General features: G+C 42.1%; 1 protein-coding gene across 3 annotated transcripts in view; it reads left to right on the forward strand.

The window, feature by feature from the left end:
* Nucleotides 1-15,766, forward strand: part of SPAG1 (sperm associated antigen 1) — an 89,831-nt gene extending 74,065 nt beyond the window's left edge. For 2 of the 3 annotated variants that reach the window (XM_060196020.1, XM_060196019.1), the window contains exons 15-19: nt 1,722-1,854; nt 6,841-6,967; nt 11,817-11,981; nt 13,188-13,556; nt 13,658-15,766. In XM_060196020.1, coding sequence (XP_060052003.1) covers nt 1,722-1,854; nt 6,841-6,967; nt 11,817-11,981; nt 13,188-13,556; nt 13,658-13,789 — 926 coding nt within the window. In that variant the 3' untranslated portion in view covers nt 13,790-15,766. The remainder of the gene's footprint in view (nt 1-1,721; nt 1,855-6,840; nt 6,968-11,816; nt 11,982-13,187; nt 13,557-13,657) is intronic. The other variant, XM_060196021.1, reaches the window with a different exon arrangement.
* The last annotated feature ends 3,943 nt before the right edge of the window (nt 15,767-19,709 follow it).

Consider the following 19,709-nt stretch of genomic DNA (forward strand, 5'->3'; position numbering starts at 1 on the left):
TAAGGATCCCGGTTCGAGCCCCTGAATCCTCAGGCAAGGGAGTCGCTTCACAAGTGGTGAAGCAGGTCTGCAGGTGTCTATCTTTCTCTCCCTTCCTCTGTCTTCCCTCCTCTCTCCATTTCTCTCTGTCCTATAAACAACAAAATCAATAACAACAACAATAATAACCACAACAAGGATAAAACAACAAGGACAACAAAAGGAAAAAAGTAGCCTCCAGGAGCAGTGGATTCATGGTACAGGCACCGAGCCCGGCAATAACCCTGGAAGCAAAAGAAAAGAAAAAGAAAAAGAAAAAACAAAACAAAAACGACGACTTCGGTTGCAAGTAACAGAAAATTTGTTACGTGAGCCATAAAGGATGGCATTGGGGTGGGGGCATGTCATTGAACAGGCCCTGGCAGCTGCCAAATCACCACTGCTCATCAGAACTCAGGAAATGACCTAGAAAGAGCAGTTTTCTGCTCCACATCTGCATTTACCATTGCGTAAAGGGGGAAAAACACCATTGTTTTTGGTGACATTCATTTAATGTACACATTCCTGAGTCACTCCTGATGATGGTGCAGTACTGTCCCCCTCTTGTCAATAGGCCTGAGATCCTGGTCAGTGAGGTCAACTTTCCCTGAATCCTAGGGCTTAATAGGAGAGGGATGACAGCTGAATGACTCTTGAGGTACCCTTAAATAAGGGGAAATGGGTCTGAGCAAGTGGTCAGCCATGATCACAACAAGAGAACAGGTAAGAAAGAGTACACAGTTGATTGCAGGGAACAGAAAAACCTTGGTCTTGGTGTCTTAGGCAAAAACTGTCCCTTGGCTCCTATTGTAGGAAAGTCCATAGGTGAAGCAGCAGCAGAAATGATTGAGTCCAGGACTCAGATTCCTCTTCAGTGCTCCCTTTGGGTCCCTCTCCATCTGTTGACCATTCTTTGACATTCCTTTTATATCACAGGATGACAGAATCTTTCCTTTCATCCCCAAGTCCCATGAAAAGAGCGAGAATGACATAGAAAATCTCATTGCAGCTCATTGGTGCTCATCTTTGACCAACTAGATTATTGTGTCTGAGGGAACACAATATGCTGATTAACAGAATAAGAGTTACCCCAAGGGTGTGATTGTTTGGGGGTTTACATTTTCTCTCTTTCTCTCCCTCTCCCCCACCTCTCTTTTTTAAAGACAAGAGAAGTAGAAAGAGACAGTGGAAGAGATCAGAGCTCTGAAACATTCTTCATTGTGGTAGGGGCCAGGTTTGAATCTGGGTAGCACCATGGCAAAGCAGCAGACTGTCCAAGTGAGCTATTTAACCAGCCCCGGTGGGGTTTACTTACACAGGAGCAGAGAACAGAGGAGATGTGTTTTTTCTAAGGAAAGTAGGATGCTGGCATGTAAGGATTGTTTAACTTTTCATAAGATCATTATTATGATGCTATATATACTGATTGCCAGTATAGGTAAAATGGGTTAAATTTTATGACTTGAAAAGAAGTCGTAATTAAAAAGAAAACTAAGTGTCATAATTTGATAGCCATTTTTTCCTTATAGCCAAAGTGTCTTTTAGATTTGCTACAAGAGTTCTGTTCCATTTAGACTTTAGCTGTCTGATGTGTGGTCAATCCAATTTGTAACAGAAGATTTTACTTACAGATGTATTTAGGATTTTTTAGAGATGCTGATATAAATATATTCTGATTTCTTTTTCTTTTTTGGGCCCTATAGACGAAAAAATGTTTAAGACCCTTAAGGAAGAAGGAAATCAATATGTCAAGGACAGAAACTATATAGATGCCCTTCGCAAATACAGTGAATGCTTAAAGATTAACAACAAGGAATGTGCCATTTATACGAACAGGCAAGTTCTTTGTAACTTTATTTTTTTAACAATTTTTTTAATAAAGACATAGATGCATTAATTACCATGATTTTTTCCCTACACGGTTTATACATTTATAACTATGCTAAGTGCATGTTTTTCAAGGGAGAACATGGGAATTCTGGAGAGGTTGCAAATGTGCTGAGTTCCAGGAGGACAGATGTGTGCATTCTAGGTTCCTGCAGGCTGCCCTCCCTGTCTTCACTGATTTGGTATAACTCCTCCTGCCAGGTGGCCCTGCTTCCGTTAGCTGGGCCTGAGCAATGTCCGGTGTGGTAGTAGAAAGGATCTTCCAATATGGTGTCTTAAGCAATAATTTTTCTTTATGTTGAAATGCTAAGGGAAGGAACCAGTATCTTTAGTGTGCAACAGGAAGTGGGAAGATTGTTCTGTTGGGTTTTCTATAAAAAAAGGAGCCACGACTTTCTCAACATACCAATAGAATGTTACTCAGGTGCCTTAGGGGGTTAGGGATTTTTGTGGAAGTAGGTGAATCTGGAGTGACAAGGAAGAATAAGAGATTGTTTCTAAACAGGACTGAGCTTGAGTTTTCTAGCTGTTCAGATGTTCTCTCCCTCTCTCAAGATTTATTGACAAGAGAGAGAGAGAGCCAGAACATCACTCTGGCACATGCGATTCTGGGGATTGAACTCAGAACCGCATGCTTCCAGGTCCAGTGTTCCAGCCACTGTACTACCTCTCAGCTGCTCAGATAAGTTATTTTACCGTTGTTGTTATTATTATTTTTAATTTCTTTATTGGGGAATTAATGTTTTACATTCAACAGTAAATACAATAGTTTGTACATGCATAACATTTCCCAGTTTTCCACAGTTATTATTATTGTGGTGACAGTGGTTTAGATTGTTTTAGCAGTGTGACTTTACCCCTCTTCAAATGTATGTTACCATACCACACCCACCACCAAATTACGCTACCCCTTCACCACAGGACCTTGGCCCCCTTCCACCCTTTGAACTCTCTCTGGTAACCTTAGTTCTTTCATAATTGAGATTTGTTTTGGTTTGCCTCTCCTTTGCTTTTCTCTCTCCCCTTCCCTCCCCTCCCCTCTTTTCTTTTCTCTTCCTTCACTTTTAAAATTTTTTTAAAATACTTATTTATTCCCTTTTGTTGCCCTTGTTGTTTTATTGTTGTAGTTGTTATTGATGTCATCGTTGTTGGCTAGGACAGAGAGAAATGGAGAGAGGAGGGGAAGACAGAGAGGGGGAGAGGAAGAGAGACACCTGCAGACCTGCTTCACCGCCTGTGAAGCGACTCCCCTGCAGGTGGGGAGCCAAGGGTTCAAACCGGATCCTTACACCAGTCCTTGTGCTTTGCGCCATGTGCGCTTAACCCGCTGCGCTACTGCCTGACTCCCCCTTTCTTTTTTTTTTTTTAACAATAACACTCTCAGCTCTGTCTCATGGTACTTGGTTGAACCTGGGACTTCTGAGCCTCAGACATGAAAGTCTTTTGCAGAACCATTATGCTGTCTTCCCCACCCTGCTTTGTTTCTTTATAGTCCACATATGAATGAGATCATTTGATCTTTGTCTTTTTCTCTTTGACATACATATCTGACTTAGTATACCTCCTCAGCTCTGGCTTATGGTGGTACAGAGGATTGAACTGATACCTCAGAGCCTTAGGCCTGAAAGTCTTACATAAGATAACCATTATGTTATCTCCCCACCCTAAAGTAAAATATATTTCTTTTTTTATATTTATTTTATTATTATTTATTTATTACCTTTTGTTGCCCTTGTTTTATTGTTGTAGTTATTGTTGTCATCGTTGTTGGATAGGACAGAGAGAAATGGGGGGGGAGACAGACAGGGGGAGAGGAAGATAGACACCTGCAGACCTGCTTCACCACTTGTGAAGCGATTCCCCTGCAGGTGGGGAGCCAGGGCTCAAACTGGGACCCTTACATGGGTCCTTGTGCTTTCCGCCATGTGCGCTTAACCCGCTGCACTACAGCCCCACTCCCCTCATATATTTCTTTTAAAAAAATATATTTCTTACTCTCAAAGTTTGTTTCAGACACATCACTAAAGCGTACTGGGTGATAAATTTATTATTATATTTTTTGTTAGTAACTTAATCTTGGTTCACCAAATCATATAAGGTTACAGGGGATATAGTTTCACTTATATCTACTGCCAACAATGTAGGAGTCCAAAAATCTTTTTTCATTTTAAAGATTTTTAATTTTTTTTATAGGGGGGAGAGCCAGAGCTTGCTCTAATACATGGGGTACCCACATGGGCTTTGAACTCAGGACCTCAGATTTGAGAGAATCCAAAAGCTTTATCCACTGCACCTCCTTTTGGGTCCCCATTTTGAGTCTTTCTCCCTATTTTATTTCCTTCTTCCTTGACATCATGATGGGCCACCACGATTTCTTCATAGCTTTGTCTCCCCTTGCTTCAATTCCAGGTAGCAGTTAAAGTGACTTTTTTTTTCCTTTTCTTTCTTTCTTTTTCTTTTCTTTTTTTCTTTTCTTTTTTTTTGCTTCTAGAGTTATTGCTGGGGTTCAGTGCCTGCGCAATGAATCCACTGCTTCTAGAGGCCATTTTTTCCCTTTTGTTACCCTTGTTTATTGTTGTTGTTGTTATTATTATCATTGTTGTCACTGCTGTTGGATAGGACAGAGAGAAATAGAGAGAAGAGGGGAAGACAGAGAGGGGGAGAGAAAGATAGACACCTGCAGACCTGCTTAACCGCTTGTGAAGCGACCCTCCCTGCAGGTGGGGATCTCGGGGCTCGAACCAGGATCCTTACACCGGTCCTTGTGCTTCCCACCATGTGCGCTTAACCCGCTGCACTACAACCTGGCCCCCAAAAAGTGACTTTTTTTTTAATTTAAGAAAGGATTAATTAACAAAACCATAAGGTAGGAGCCTCGTACAACTCCACACAATTCCCACCACCCAATCTCCATAACCCACCCCCTCCCCTGATAGCTTTCCCATTCTCTATCCCTCTGGGAGCATGGACCCAGGGTCATTGAGGGTTGCAGAAGGTAGAAGGTCTGGCTTCTGTAATTGCTTCCCCGCTGAACATGGGCGTTGACTGGTCGGTCCATACTCCCAGTCTGCCTCTCTCTTTCCCTAGTAGGGTGTGTCTCTGGGGAAGCTGAGCTCCAGGACACATTGGTGGGGTCTTCAATCCAGGGAAGCCTGGCCAGCATCCTGGTGGCATCTGGAACCTGGTGATTGAAAAGAGAGTTAACATACGAAGCCAAACAAATTGTTGAGCAATCATGGACCCAAAGCTTGGAATAGTGGAGAGGGAGTGTTAGGGAGATACTCACTGCAAACTCTAGTGTACTTCTGCTTTCAGGTATATATTTTGCTGTAGTTTATGGATATGTGTGAACATAAGCTCTCTCTCACAGAGACTGGTGTATATCTAGGTTATGGGACTTTGTTAGAAAGTGAACCACCTGAGATGAAATTAGAGTGTACTATAAAAGGAAAGGTCTCACCCGAGTAATGAAGCTGAAGGGTTGTCATTCCACACGTGAAGTCTCTGGACACAGTCTGAGGTGAAGCATGTTGAGGTGACAATCGTTGCGTTGGTTAGGTTGTGATGGGCGGATGCAATATTATTTGGTATGGATTGGGAGAGGCATACGGGAAAGTGGGCCCTATCCAAGGGTTCCAGGACTGGGGGAAGTAGGGGCTCTATAGTGGAGATGTGAGGTTCCCGCTGTCTTAGGATTCAAAAAGACAATTGATAGTTAATGTTATCATCACATTATTTGGTAATTGGGTTAACTTTGAAAAGTCCTTTTGTTATGGTTTGCTGTACAGTATCCAGTATCTTGTATATAGCTGTGCTATTGGATGCTTCTAATCTACTTGGTCTAGGCTTTTGGGAGAGTCTGCATATCAAATACACAGCCTATATATTAAAAGGATTCAGTTTGTGTTTTGAGAAACTTTGAGACATACAATTGATTTTCCCCCTCTCATATTAATTAACTAGTGATTATATGTCTACATTAAAAAAATAGTGGTTTAATAATGATTACAAGATGCAAGATAACAAGGATTCAATTCCATAGAGTTCCCACCAGCAGAGCTGTGTCCCATCTCTTCCACTGGAAGCTGCCCTATTCTTTATCCCTCTGGGAGTATGGACCAAAATTTTTATGGGATGCAGAAGATGGAAGGACTGGCTTCTGTAATTGCTTCTCCACTGGACATGGATTTTTTTTTAATCTTTATTTACGTATTGGATAGAGACAGCCAGAAGTCAAGAGGAAGGGGGAGGTAGAGAAACAGAGAGACACCTACAGCTCTGCTTCACCACTTTCAAAGCTTTCCCACTGCAGGTGGAGACAGGGGCTTGAACCTGGGTCCTTATCCATTGTAACATGTGCACTTAACCAGGTGCTCCATCACTCGGGCCCTCTCTCTCTGTGTGTCTATAGGACTTTGCTACATCCTTTGCTCGTGTTATACTTTGGGCCTCCATTCTCTACTTCCTCTTCTTCAACTCCCAGTCCAGTGCCTTTACACTGGATGGTACTCATTTTATAATCTGGGAATTTATTTAAATGTCAACTCCTGGGAGATATTTCCCGACTATGTCTTCCTCCCTCCCCACCCCCAAGTCCCAGCAGATTCAGTGAGACACTCAGCAGTGTGCCCGCAGAGCATCCTGTACAGAGTTGGCTTGCTTGTTTTGTCTGTCTCTTCCTCCAGACTGCATCCTCCTTGAGGGCTGGGATTGTGTTTGTTTGCCAGTGTATCCTCAGTGCCATAACTACATGCATTGCCAAACAAAACAAAACAAAGCAAAACAAACAAAAAACAATACAAAACCAAAAACGATCATGTTGGAGTAAAATAGACGGTTTCAACCAAAGGAGCTGTAGGAAAATTGGTTTTTATCACCTAACTTTATAGGTTACTGTGGCCTTTCTTAACACTGCCTTGTGTTTTATTACACCAGAGCTCTGTGTTACTTGAAGCTGTGCCAGTTTGAAGAGGCGAAGCAGGACTGTGATCAGGCTCTTCAGATAGATGCTAGGAATGTGAAAGCCTGCTACAGGAGAGCTCTGGCTCACAAAGGACTCAAGGTCAGATGATTTCCCTTTCCATGTGTAGATTTCATTTCTGAACACACCACGTGGTTTTCTTTAGCATGAATCTCAGGATCCTAGAAAAGGGAGGAAGAGTCCCCGCGGATTTAGTCCTACTTCTTTCTCTTAGTCACCAGCCCTGACACTTTGGAATAGTTCAGATTCTAGTCCCTAACTAGAATGTCGAACTAAATAATTTTTTAAGATTTCTTCCAGTTAAAAACTGGAGTTTATATCCTGATTTTCAAAGGCATGTTGCTAGTTACAGTAAGTCAACTTTAAGGGTCAGAAAAAGTTTGTTACTGAGTCACTAAAAGGTCACCAATAGTGCTACTGGATTCCCCCAGCAGAGGATTGGGTTTGGGTGGGAGGCAGGTGTCAGAGTGGAAAATGGATCGTTCAAGGGTCTAGGAAGTGGCACGTGCCCTAGGATTTATCTCCTATCACAGCAGGAAAGCACCTGGGCACCTCCATGGATGGTGGAGCAGTGCTTGGGCGACTTTCCCCTTCCCTCCCCCTCCCTTCTCTTTTCTCTTCTTTCTCTTCTTTTTTTTCTTTCTCTGTCTTTCTTTTTCCCAGATAGAAGGTAGAAGGTAAAGGGGAAGAAAGAGTGAGAGGAGTGGGAGAGAAAGAGGAAAGGAAAGGTTCCACAGCATCAGCAACTTTTTGTTAAAATTTATTTATAAAAAGGAAACATTGATAAAACCATAGGATAAGAGAAGTACAGCTCCACACAGTTCCCACCACCCGCCCTCTGTATCCCATCCCCTCCCCTGACAGCCTTCCTGTTCTTTATCCCTCTGGGAGCATGGACCCAAGGTTATTGTGGGATGCAGAAGGTGGAAGGTCTGGCTTCTGGAATTGCTTCCCCACTGAACATGGGTATTGACAGGTTGATCTGTACTCCCAGTCTGCCTCTCTCTTTCCCTAGTAGGATGGAGCTCTGGGGAAGCGGAGCTCCAGGACACATTGGTGGGGTCATCTGTCAAGGGAAGTTCAGTTGGCATCATGTTAGCATCTGGAACCTGGTGGCTGAAAAGAGAGTTAACATACAAAGCCAAACAAATTGTTGAACAATCATGGACCTAAAGGTTGGAATAGTGCAGATGAAGTGCTGGGGGGTCCTTCATTTTGTAAATAACTAATAGGCATTTTTTAGTTACATTCCCAAGGGCCTGTCGCTATACTAGTTTTTTTTAAATTTATTTTATTTATTTATTCCCTTTTGTTGCCCTTGTTGTTTTATTGTTGTAGTTATTATTGTTGTTGATGTCGTTCATTGTTGGATAGGACAGAGAGAAATGGAGAGAGGGAGGGGAAGACAGAGAGGAGGAGAGAAAGACAGACACCTGCAGACCTGCTTCACTGCCTGTGAAGCGACTCCCCTGCAGGTGGGGAGCCGGGGTTCGAACCGGGATCCTTATGCTGGTCCTTGTGCTTTGCGCCACCTGCCCTTAGCCCGCTGTACTACAGCCCGACTCCCGCTATACTAGTTTTTTGGTGTTTTTTTCCCCTGAGCCTGAAATCTGATATGCAGGTGGATCCAAGTTATTCTCTGGGGAGATGATGTCATGGCTGGAAAAAGGACAGAAAGCTGCATCAGGGAAGAGAGTAGCAGGGAAAAGGGTATAAATATTGTTGACTGTAAACCCCATGGATTTGATTTGGTCTGGGGCCCATATTCAGCTTAGGAGTTTATGTGACCTCTGCATCCCTGTAGATCTAAGCTCACATTCTGTGGTCATGAGTAGGAACATTGCAAACTTCCTCAATATCAGGACCCATCTTCCTCAGGTTTACCATAGAGTATGTTGTCCAGCCTCCCTTCGGAGGATGGAACATTCTCTACCATTGTTGGTCCAAGTTGAGGGCAAGGTCCTATGGGGGCCCACAAAGGGGTCTATTTTGTTGTTCCCGATACAAATGACCGGTGACAGTGGAGAGAGGGATTTATTTGAGGTCTAGGCCCATCATGTCTGTTTGGGAATCTCAGGACTCCCCGAATAGGGTCCCAGCTAGCATCAGCAACTTTTAATGTCTTCTTTTTGTTAAAGCCACACCTTTCTTTGTCTAAGCTGTGACCTCTCTACACTGCATGGCTGGGTTCTCATCAGGTCTTGTATTCTCTGAAAGTTGTATCAAAAGACATTTGTCAGTATCCATCTCAATCTTTGGTTTTCTTAATTCCATATTTACTTTATTCATTTACTTGTTTATTTTTGTTCATAAGACATAAGCTTCTATAAGGACTGAAGCCATTCAGCCCTTCTTTTTGCCATGTTGTTCCCAGCCCAGATACACATGTGTTCAGTGAGTGACCTTGCCTGAGCACCCTGTGTGACCTGGCAGACTATGCTTCCTTTTTTCACTGCCACCCTGCTTGGGGCAATCCCCCACCCTTCCTGATCCCTCTTCACACTTAACCTGTGCTTTCATATTTTTTAAAATTTTAGTTTCTATTTTCTTTTTAAAAATATGAATGAGGATTCATCATGTAGGCCCTGAACACCAGTGATAACCCTGGGGGGGGGGGGGGGGGAAGCCCGAGCTCAGTAGTGCTCTGGTAAAGAAAAAAAAAGTGGGGGAATATAGCATAATGGTTATGCAAAGAGACTCTCATTCCTGAGGGTCCAATCCACTGCACCACCAGCAGCCAGAGCTGAGCAGTGCCATGAGGTTGTCTTTGGGGCTTGGTGCCTGCACAACTACTCCCTTCCTGGCAGTTTTCTTTTTTCCCTTATCATGCTGTCTCTCTAACTCCTTTCTTTCTTCCTTCCTTCCTTCCTTCCTTCCTTCCTTCCTTCCTTCCTTCCTTCCTTCCTTTCTTTCTTTCTTTCCTTTTCTTTCTTTCTTCCTTCCTTTCTTTTCTTTTTTCTTTTTATAGAGGATGAGAGACTAGGGGGAAGAAGAGAGAGGAGACAGAGAAACACTTGCAGCTCTGCTCCATGGCTTATGAAGTCCCCTGCAGGTGGGGGCCAGGAGCTGGAGCCCTTGTCCTTGTGCATGGCAGCACATGTGCTCTACCAGGTGACCCAACAGCTGATTTCAAAAGCAGAAGTGATTTATAGAGCTATTTATATTTTTACAACTACTGTAAGTGAAGTAGCTAAGTGCTAACATGGTAATCTTAATACTAAAATGGTAAACGTAGCCATTAACACTCCTTCAATTGATCCGTTTGCCCCGACTCCTTGCCTTTTACAGATGGTTCACTATCTAGGAACACTTAGGATGAACATACAATGCCATTTTTTTCTTATTTATTTAGACACAGAAATTGTGAGGGAGAGATAGAGAGGACAGGCACCTGCAGCAGTGCTTCACCACTTGTGAAACTTTCCCCTTGTAGCTGGGGACTGGGGGTTTAAACCCAAGGTCCTTGCACATTGTTACCAGGTGCATTCTACCAAGTGTGCCACTGCCCAGTCCCTCATTTGTTTTTTTAGTAGAAGATTTCAACTGTGCTATAGTGTGTGTAAATCTTGTTGCTAATTGTTTATATAATGTGCTTTAGTTTGTAACTAACTTACCTTTAAAAAAAAAAATCAGGGCAGATTCACAATTGTCCCTTGAAGAGACAATCATGTTTTCTCTGAGAAGGCATATGGCATTACACCTAGTCCACCAGGAATGTCACACAACCGGTAGATTATCTTACTCGTGCCTCAGCCTCTAATGCATGCTGTCAGAAATACTGACAGAGGTTACACCACATGGGCGTTCTTTGCCTCCTCGCAGAACTGATTTTGTTTTCTCAATATGTAAATCGTAGTTCTAGTTGTCACAGTGGATTGTGATTTTTGTGGCATCTCTCTGCTACCAGGTTCCATCGACATTAAATCATAAAATACAATTCTAAAAAGGTTTAATAGAACAGGAGTATTAGATGACTACATTTGTGTTGTCTTTTTTAGAGTTAAAGCACTCATATTTAATTATTACTTGGTACAGTAATACCAGTGTTAGTAGCAGAGAAAGTTGAACAGTAGCCTTTGTTTTTCTTATGAAAAATTAGAAAAACTTTGGTTATTTGTGGTGCCAAGCATCAAACCCAGGGCCCCATGTACATAGAGTATACACTCAGTCATTGAGCTATAGCCTTCTTTTTTTTTTTCTTTATTGGGGGGATCAATGTTGTACATTCGACAGGGAATACAATAGTTTGTACATGCATATCACTTCTCAGTTTTCCACATAACAATACAACCCCACTAGGTTCTCTGTCGTCCTTTTCCAGGACCTGTACTCTCCCCCCACCCACCCCAGAGACTTTTACTTTGGTGCAACACACCAACTCCAGTTCAGGCTCTACTTGTGTTTTCTTCCTTATTTTATTTTTCAGAGATTTATCTCATGAGGAAAAGGGGGAGAGACAGTTCAGGACATGACCCAGCATAGTGAGTGCCAGGTGTGACACCTGGGGCCTGGTACATGCATGCCCTGAGCCTATCACTGAGCCTCCTTCCCCGTCACCCCTGCCCTTACGCTAAAGATAAGAAAATTGAAGCTCAAAAAGATTGTGAGAAATCTGCTAAGAAAGAAACAGTTCAGGTTTCTTTGCCAATAGGTACCAGCATGTCCACACATTCCTACCATGTCTCAGGGAAGGTTATGGTGCTAAAGCATTCAACTTGAGTTCTAAATGTAGACTCCATGCTCTCTTTTTCTTTTGTAGTGTATAGGTCATGCCATTTTAGCTCTGGACCTACCTTTTCGGCTTGACCTTAGGGTCATGGAACTAACAAGAGCCCGGAGCACACTGCTCAGCTCATCTCTATAACTCAGGCTAACCTGTGCCCCTTCTCTGTTGATGGAAATGATTTTTTGTCTGCCTTTCCACTTCCAGAATTATCAAAAAAGTTTAAATGACCTCAATAAAGTGCTTCTACTAGACTCAAGTATTATTGAGGCAAAGATGGAGCTAGAAGAGGTAACCAGATTCCTTAAAGTTAAGGATAATCCAGCATCATTCAACAAGGAAAAGGAGAGAAGGAAAATTGAGATTCAAGAGGTATTGTACTTGATTATCTTTGGAAGTGGTTTTTAGATCTTACACTCATTAGATTCTCAAGTCACATTCCTGTGAGTTCTACAGTTTTTTTTAACCCGTTTTCATTCTGATGATCAAAGAAAAAAAAGTAGTAATAAATATAAAATATGTAAACTACCCATTGTATTTACTGGCTTGGTTGATGGATGGCACGGGGAATCTGCATTACTTAGGTTCTTCCTGTCTTTGCTGCCTCTTCTCCCCGTGCCTCTATCAAACACAGGTCATACTGCTTCTACTGAGCTTTGCTTCTGTTTGATTTGGAGAATCCTGCCAGAAATGCTGTTCAGTGGACCTGCAAGCCAAGCCCCATAGTTATTTTCTGGATTGACTCATGACTTTTTTTCCTACTCTAAAGCCTCACTTTATCAGAGATCTTGAATCAAACCTACCATTCTGGGATGACTTATTTCAGACAGACAGACAGACAATTTCAAACAGACAGAGAGAGAGAGAGAGAGAGAGAGAGAGGATGCTACCACAATACCAAAGCTTCCTCCAAAGCAATGGGGCCCAGGCTCAAGCCTGGGTTGTGCACATAACAACACAACACACTGTCCAGGTGAGCTATTTTGTCCAGCCCTCAAAACTACCTTTGTGATTTCAGATAATTTACTGGTTTGTGTTGTAGCTTTCTGCTTCACCTTAGTGAGTCAGTTCATGACCTCTTGCATATTCACAAATGTTAACATCATCCCACTTATGGTCTTACTTTTACATGAAAAGTATGAGGCTCATATGGCAGAGGAACTAGAAAGTTTTTATCTCTGAGAAAGGGAGATGGATTTTTAAAGAGAATTGGAAAATGTTAAGTTCACTTCTCTGTTAAATGTGAGAATAAATAAGTAAATATAAAGTTTATGATGAAAAACAAAATTAATAGGTATATAAAGCAGATAGTGCCTTCTTCATGGAAAATATAATTTTTTTTGTCATACTCTCAACATACCTTTGAGACTTTTAAAGCAATTTATGAATTGGATACTTTTACACTTCTCTCAAAATAGTATAGCTTTATGGTTGCAACTTACTAGTCACAACATTTTTCACTTAGAACTTGACTAAAATACAGACTGCTTTTAATGTCTAGTACTCTTCTTTTTAGATAAATGTAAGTTGGGATTTGTTCAGTGACTGTGATTTGGACGTATTTTTCTCTGCATGAAGGTGGAATGCCGTGGAGAGGAGCCTGAGAGGAGCCTAGAAAAGGCTGCCACTGACTGCATTGCTTCTGACAAGGGGGACAAGAGCAATAGACTGCCGGGAAACTATGAGAAACTGTTGATCACCAAGCCCAACAATGCTTATGAATTTGGTCAGCTTATAAATGCCATCTGTACTAGGAAAGATCAGGAAGCCTGTGCACACCTTTTAGCCATGACTGAACCTAAAGATTTGCCAATGTTGCTGAGTAACAAACTTGAAGGGGAGACATTCTTCCTCCTTATTCAGTCTCTGCAAAGTAATCTCCTTGCTAAGGAACCCTCGTTGGTATATCAGCATCTTCTATACCTGAGTAAAGCAGAAAGGTTTGAGGTAAGTGGTAAAACACCTTACTGATGATAGCAGTTGCTGTCAGGGTTTCTGAAATTTTGAAATGGTTGCTATGCTAATAAGATTCTTCCTCCTTCTTTCAGATGGTGTTGACACTAATTAGCCAGGGCCAAAAGGAGCAGGTTGAACAGCTGTTTGATGACCTCTTAAATACACCAAGCAAACATCTCACGTTAGAGGACGTGCAGGCTCTCAGAGGGCATTACTGTCGTTAGACTTCCTCCATTCACGTATGTGCCGAGTGATGCTAATGGATGGCGTTGTAGGAGCGCTGCATGGATAAAGCCTGGTTTAGAAAAAGATCCCTTGGTCTGGACTGCCAAATATTTTACTTATTTTTATACATAAAACATGTATATCCTATAATCTAATTTTTATTAGTTGTAAATATTTTCTTATGTACTAGAAATGACATCTTTATATTTAATAATACGTATATTTGGAACTTGTTAAGTGCATCTTAATTTATGGTTTACAGTTTCTTTTAATAGATCACTTGTTAAAGTTTGGAGTTAAATGATACTTCTTTGGGTTGCAGAGACATTGGCTTAAGTTTGACAGCAATGCGTTTCTTTAAAATTCACTTTTAAAAGTGGAAGTCATTCAACTGATTATTATATCACCTTTATTCCCTGCTAAAATATATAAAAATTCATTTTATACTACATCTGCTAAGTGAAATGCAACATTTAAGTCTATACAATGATGTGATTATTAAATAAATTGTGATTATTAATTTACAACAATAAGAGGAACTTATTTTTTCTAAGACGGAAGCATTGCCTAGTCATTAAGAACAAAAATTTCTACCACTTTATAGATTTAAGAAAGCTAGTTTCTATATTGCCTTTATAAGCAATAGCAAAATAACAGCTATGTAAAAGCAAACAAATTCTGCATTTCTATATCATTACCCTATAAATGTCTTCTCCCTCCTCTTTTTAAAAGCTTCTTTAAGCGTAGAGGTATATATATATTCATTCCTTAATGTAAAAGGAGAGCTGAAAAACTCATCATACTAAGTCAAAGTAAGGTGTTTACTACATAAAACATTCAAGTTGTTTTCAATATGCAGCCATTTATTCCTGTTTCTTTTGATCAGCTCTTTTTCTAGTGCTTTCTTCTTCTTTTTTTTAATTTCCCTTTTGTTGTTTTTTATTGTTGTTGTAGTTATTATTATTGATGGCGTTGTTGTTAGATAGGACAGAGAGAAATGGAGAGAGGAGGGGAAGACAGAAGGGGAGAGAAAAATAGACACCTGCAGACCTACTTAACTGCTTGTGAAGTGGCTCCCCTGCAGATGGGGAGCCCGTCTGGAACTGGGATCCTTGTGCTTTGTGCCACATGCACTTAACCTGCTGCGCTACCGCCTGACTCCCTATTTTATTCTTATAGAAGTGAAGATGAAAGATGATATCACTTTCCTCATTTCTGTATTATCTAATTCTTCATAATTGTACAATATTTTTTAAATCCCTGTGAGTGTCACATCAGAAAAGGTAGCAGCAACAAATGCTGGAGAGGTTGTGGGGACAAAGGAACCATCTGGCACTGCTGGTGGGAATGTTAATTGTTCCAACTCCTGTGGAGAGCAGTCTGAAGAACTCTCAGACAGCTAGAAGTGGAGCTACCCTATGATCCTGCAATTCCTTTCCTGGGGCTATATCCTAAGGAACCAAACATAACCATCCAAAAAGATTTGTGTATACCTATGTTTTTAGTAGCACAATTTGTAATAGCCAAAACCTGGAAGCAACCCAGGTGTCCAACAACAAATGAGTGGCTGAGCAAGTTGTATACATATATATATTACTCAGCTATTAAAAATAGTGATTTTACTTTCTTTACCCCATCTTGGATGGAGCCTGAAAAAATCATGTTAAGTGAGATAAGTCAGAAACAAAAGGCTGAATATGGGATGACCTCACTCATAGAAGCTGAAAAACAAGATCAGAAGGAAAAACACTAAGCAGAACTTGGACTGGAGTTGGTGTATTGCACCAAAGTAAAAGACTCTGGGGTGGGGGGTGGGGAGATTTCAGGTCCTGGAACATGATGTCAGAGGAGGGCCTAGCAGGGGTTCTATTATTATGAGGAAAACACAAATGTCATGCATGTACAAATTACTGTATTTTACTATCCACTGTAAACCATTAATCCCCCTCCCTCCAATAAAGAGAAAAAAATCCCTGTACTTTTGTATTTATCTATTTATTTATCTTTTTAATTTTAGGTAAGAGACAAAGAGAGGTAGACAGAAAGAAATCATTAACATCCAAGCTTCCTTCAGGGTGGTGGGGGTCCTACCTAAGCCTTGGCCACATTCACAGCAAAACAGCACACTATCCAAGTGACCTACTTTTACTTTTGCCTCTAGGGTTGTCGCTGGGGCTTGGTGCCTGCACTATGAATCCACTGCTCCCAGAGGCCATTTTTTTTTCCCATTTTGTTGCCCTTGTTGTTGTTATTGTTAATTGCTGTCATTGTTGGATAGGACAGAGAGAAATGGAGAGAAGACAGAGAGGGAGAAAAAGATATACATCTGCGGACCTGCTTGGCCGCTTGTAAAGTTGCCACCATGCAGGTGAGAAGCTGGGGGCTCAAACTGGGATCCTTACGCTGGTCCTTATGCTATGCGCCATGTGCGCTTAACCTGGTATGCTACCACCCGGCCCCCTCAAGTTACCTATTTTGCTGGACTGATAATAGTACTTTTTTTTAGTTTCATCTGCATAAGTAATATTTTTTCTTTTTTCTTTTTATTTGAGAAAGGAGACATTAACAAAACCGTAGGATAGGAGGGTTACAACTCCACACAATTCCCACCACCCGATCTCCATATCCCATCCCCTCCCCTGATAGCTTTCCTATTCTCTATCCCTCTGGGAGTATGGACCCAGGGTCATTGTGGGTTGCAGAAGGTAGAAGGTCTGGCTTCTGTAATTGCTTCCTCGCTGAACATGGGCGTTGACTGGTCGGTCCATACTCCCAGTCTGCCTCTCTCTTTCCCTAGTAGGGTGGGTCTCTGGGGAAGCAGAGCTCCAGGACACATTGGTGGGGTCGTCACTCCAGGGAAGTCTGGTCGGCATCATGCTGGCATCCGGAACCTAGTGGCTGAAAAGAGAGTTAACATACAAAGCCAAACAAATTGTTTAACAATCATGGACCTAAAGGCTGGAATAGTGCAGATGAAGTGTTGGGGGGGTACTCACTGCAGACTCCTGTGTACTTCTTTCAGGTATATATTTTCCCCTGGTTTATGGACAAGTGTGAACATATGCTCTATCTCAGGGAACCTGGTCTATATCTAGGTTTGGGGACTTTATTAGGGAGTGGACCACTTGGAATGGAATTAGAGAATACTATGAAGGGAAAGGTCTCACCCGAGTGATGAAGCTGAAGGGTTGTCATTCCACACCTGAAGTCTCTGGTCACAGTCTGAAGTGAAGCATGCTGGGGTGGCACTCGTTGCAATAATAGTACTTTTAAAACTGTCTTTTTCTATAAGACCTTCCTAATATTGGTCATATATTGTAATGGGTCTTTTTAAAAATATATTTTTATGTTTTATTTTTTTTAAGTACTGGAGAGTTTATTTTGATTTTATTTATTTATTTATTTTTGCCTCCAAGATCATTGCTGGGGCTCAGTGCCTGCACCACGAATCCACTGCTCCTGGAGACCATTTTTCCCCCTTTTGTTGCCCTTATTGTAGCTTTGTTATGGTTATTATTGTTGTTGGTGGTGTTGATATCGTTCGTTGTTGGATAGGACAGAGAGAAATAGAGAGAGGAGGGGAAGACAGAGGGGGAGAGAAAGACAGACACCTGCAGACCTGCTTCACCACCTGTGAAGCGACTCCCCTGCAGGTGGGGAGCCGGGGGCTCGAACCAGGATCCCTAAAAGCTGGTCCCTGCGTTCCGCGCCATGTGCACTTAACCCACTGCGCCACTGCCCGATCCCGTGTTTTAAATTATTTTTTATTATCATTATTTATTGGATAGAGACAGCCAGAAATCAAGAGGGGAGGGAAAGATAGAGAGGCAGAGAGACAGAGACATCTGCAGCCTGGCTTCACCACTCATGTAACTTTCACCCTGCAGGTGGAGACCAGGGGCTTGAACCCAGGTCCTTGCACATTATAACATGAGCATTTAACCAGCTGCACCACTGTCTGGCCTCCGACTCTAGTCTTTAAGCAAAAGTTTCTCCTTTTTTTGTAATTAAGCTTTTGCAAGATAAAATGGAGTGTGGTAAAATTAAGTCCTGTATGTGGAGTTAGCTTATAAAAGTGGGCCAGTTTTCTTCCACATAGCAACTTGAGTTTTAGAGTAACTTTACAGTAGTGGAAACATTTAAAAATATATATATATATATGGCTAGAGAGATAGCTCACCAAGTAGGGCATGTGCTTTGCCAAGGTTCAAACCCTGACAGCACATAGGAGGTACCATGGCACCAGGGGAAGAAGCTCCAATGTTCTGATCAGTCCCCTCCCCCCATTATAAAATTGTGTGTAGATGAGCCCCTGGCTTAGCATGAATAAGAAAGGTAAAAATTCTCTTCCATTCATGGTTACACACAAAACACCTAACAGCCTGGGTCTAAGCTGGCTCAAGGGAGGTCATCTTTCCGGTGGAGGGAAGTGGAATGAAATAAGTACCTGACCATCCCAGTTGTGCAGGTTACGGCTCGAGAAACCTGTTTCTCCCCAGCAGCATCCAGAGTACTAAGGTAGACCTACATGACTGTGGGAGGAAGAATATGTTAAGGAAGCAGAGAAGGATGAAAGAGTATTAAGAACTTTAGTAGGGGGAGTCGGGCAGTAGCGCAGCGGGTTAAGCGCAGGTGGCGCTAAGCACAAGGACCAGCGGAAGGATCCCGGTTCGAGCCCCCGGCTCCCCACCTGCAGGGGAGTCACTTCACAGGCGGTGAAGCAGGTCTACAGGTGTCTATTTTTCTCTTCCCCTCCTCTCTCCATTTCTCTCTGTCCTATCCAACAACAGTGACATCAATAATAACTACAACAACAAAACAACAAGGGCAACAAAAGGAATAAATAAATAAATAAATTTAAAAAAAAAGAGCTTCAGCAGGAAGTGGATTCAAACTTGTGGTGTGGGAGTTTCCCCACCTGGATCATGACATAATACTCAGTGACCTTAATGCCAGACCTATTTCCCTGCTACTATGGCAGATCCACTGTACTTGTTCCTGAGTACAGCAGTGAAGGTTGTTTCAGTAATCAGGTGTTCTCAGAACAATGGACCAGCGTCTCTGGGCAAGGAAGTAATCACAAATTCAAAGTACCGCATCACCGTTTGGATAACAGATTTCCAGTGGCCAACCTGGGGAGTTACAATATGGAAAGGCATGGACCATCAAGAATTCTTCCACTAAAGGAAGCAAGAAGAGTGGACTAGATCTTGCCTTCCAAAAGCTGAGGAAACTCCCGGTAAAAGCACACCAACTATGAGCACTGCATTTGAAGACAACCAGTAAAGACTTAAGGAGAAGATGTCTGCTAAACCAATGTGAAAGTGGCGACAATGGCAACCAGGAGGAGGATTTCTGCAATATAGTTGAAGGAAAAGAGGTCTGGGTGACTATGTGTATATATATCCTGATCCCTGATATGTACTGTGTGTCATCAGGCATCCAGGAGGAGGAGAAAGGAGCAGAACATTCATTTAAAGAAAAAACGGAAACTTACCAGCTATGGGAGAGACTTGCACCTCCAAATTCTTGAAGCTTGTAAATCACCCTCTTATCTCAATGTGGGAACACCTTCTCTAAGACACTATCATGCAATTATCAAAAACAGAAGGCGGGGAGTCAGGTGTAGCACAGTGAGTTAAGTGCACGTGGCGTGATGCGCAAGGACCAGTGTAAGGATCCCGGTTCGAGCCCCTGGCTCCCCACCTGCAAGGGAGTCGCTGCAGGGGTCTATCTTTCTCTCTGTCTTCCCCTCCTCTCTCCATTTCTCTCTTTTCTATCCAAAAACGCCAGCAATAACAACAACGATAAACAACAAGGGCAACAAAAGGGAAAAACAAATCGAAGGCATAGGTGTTGATTTATAATGATGTACACCTAAAGTACATATAACGTTATAAACTGATCTTTTCCCAACTT

Source organism: Erinaceus europaeus, chromosome 8 (assembly GCF_950295315.1).
Source record: "Erinaceus europaeus chromosome 8, mEriEur2.1, whole genome shotgun sequence".
Lineage (NCBI taxonomy): Eukaryota > Metazoa > Chordata > Mammalia > Eulipotyphla > Erinaceidae > Erinaceus > Erinaceus europaeus.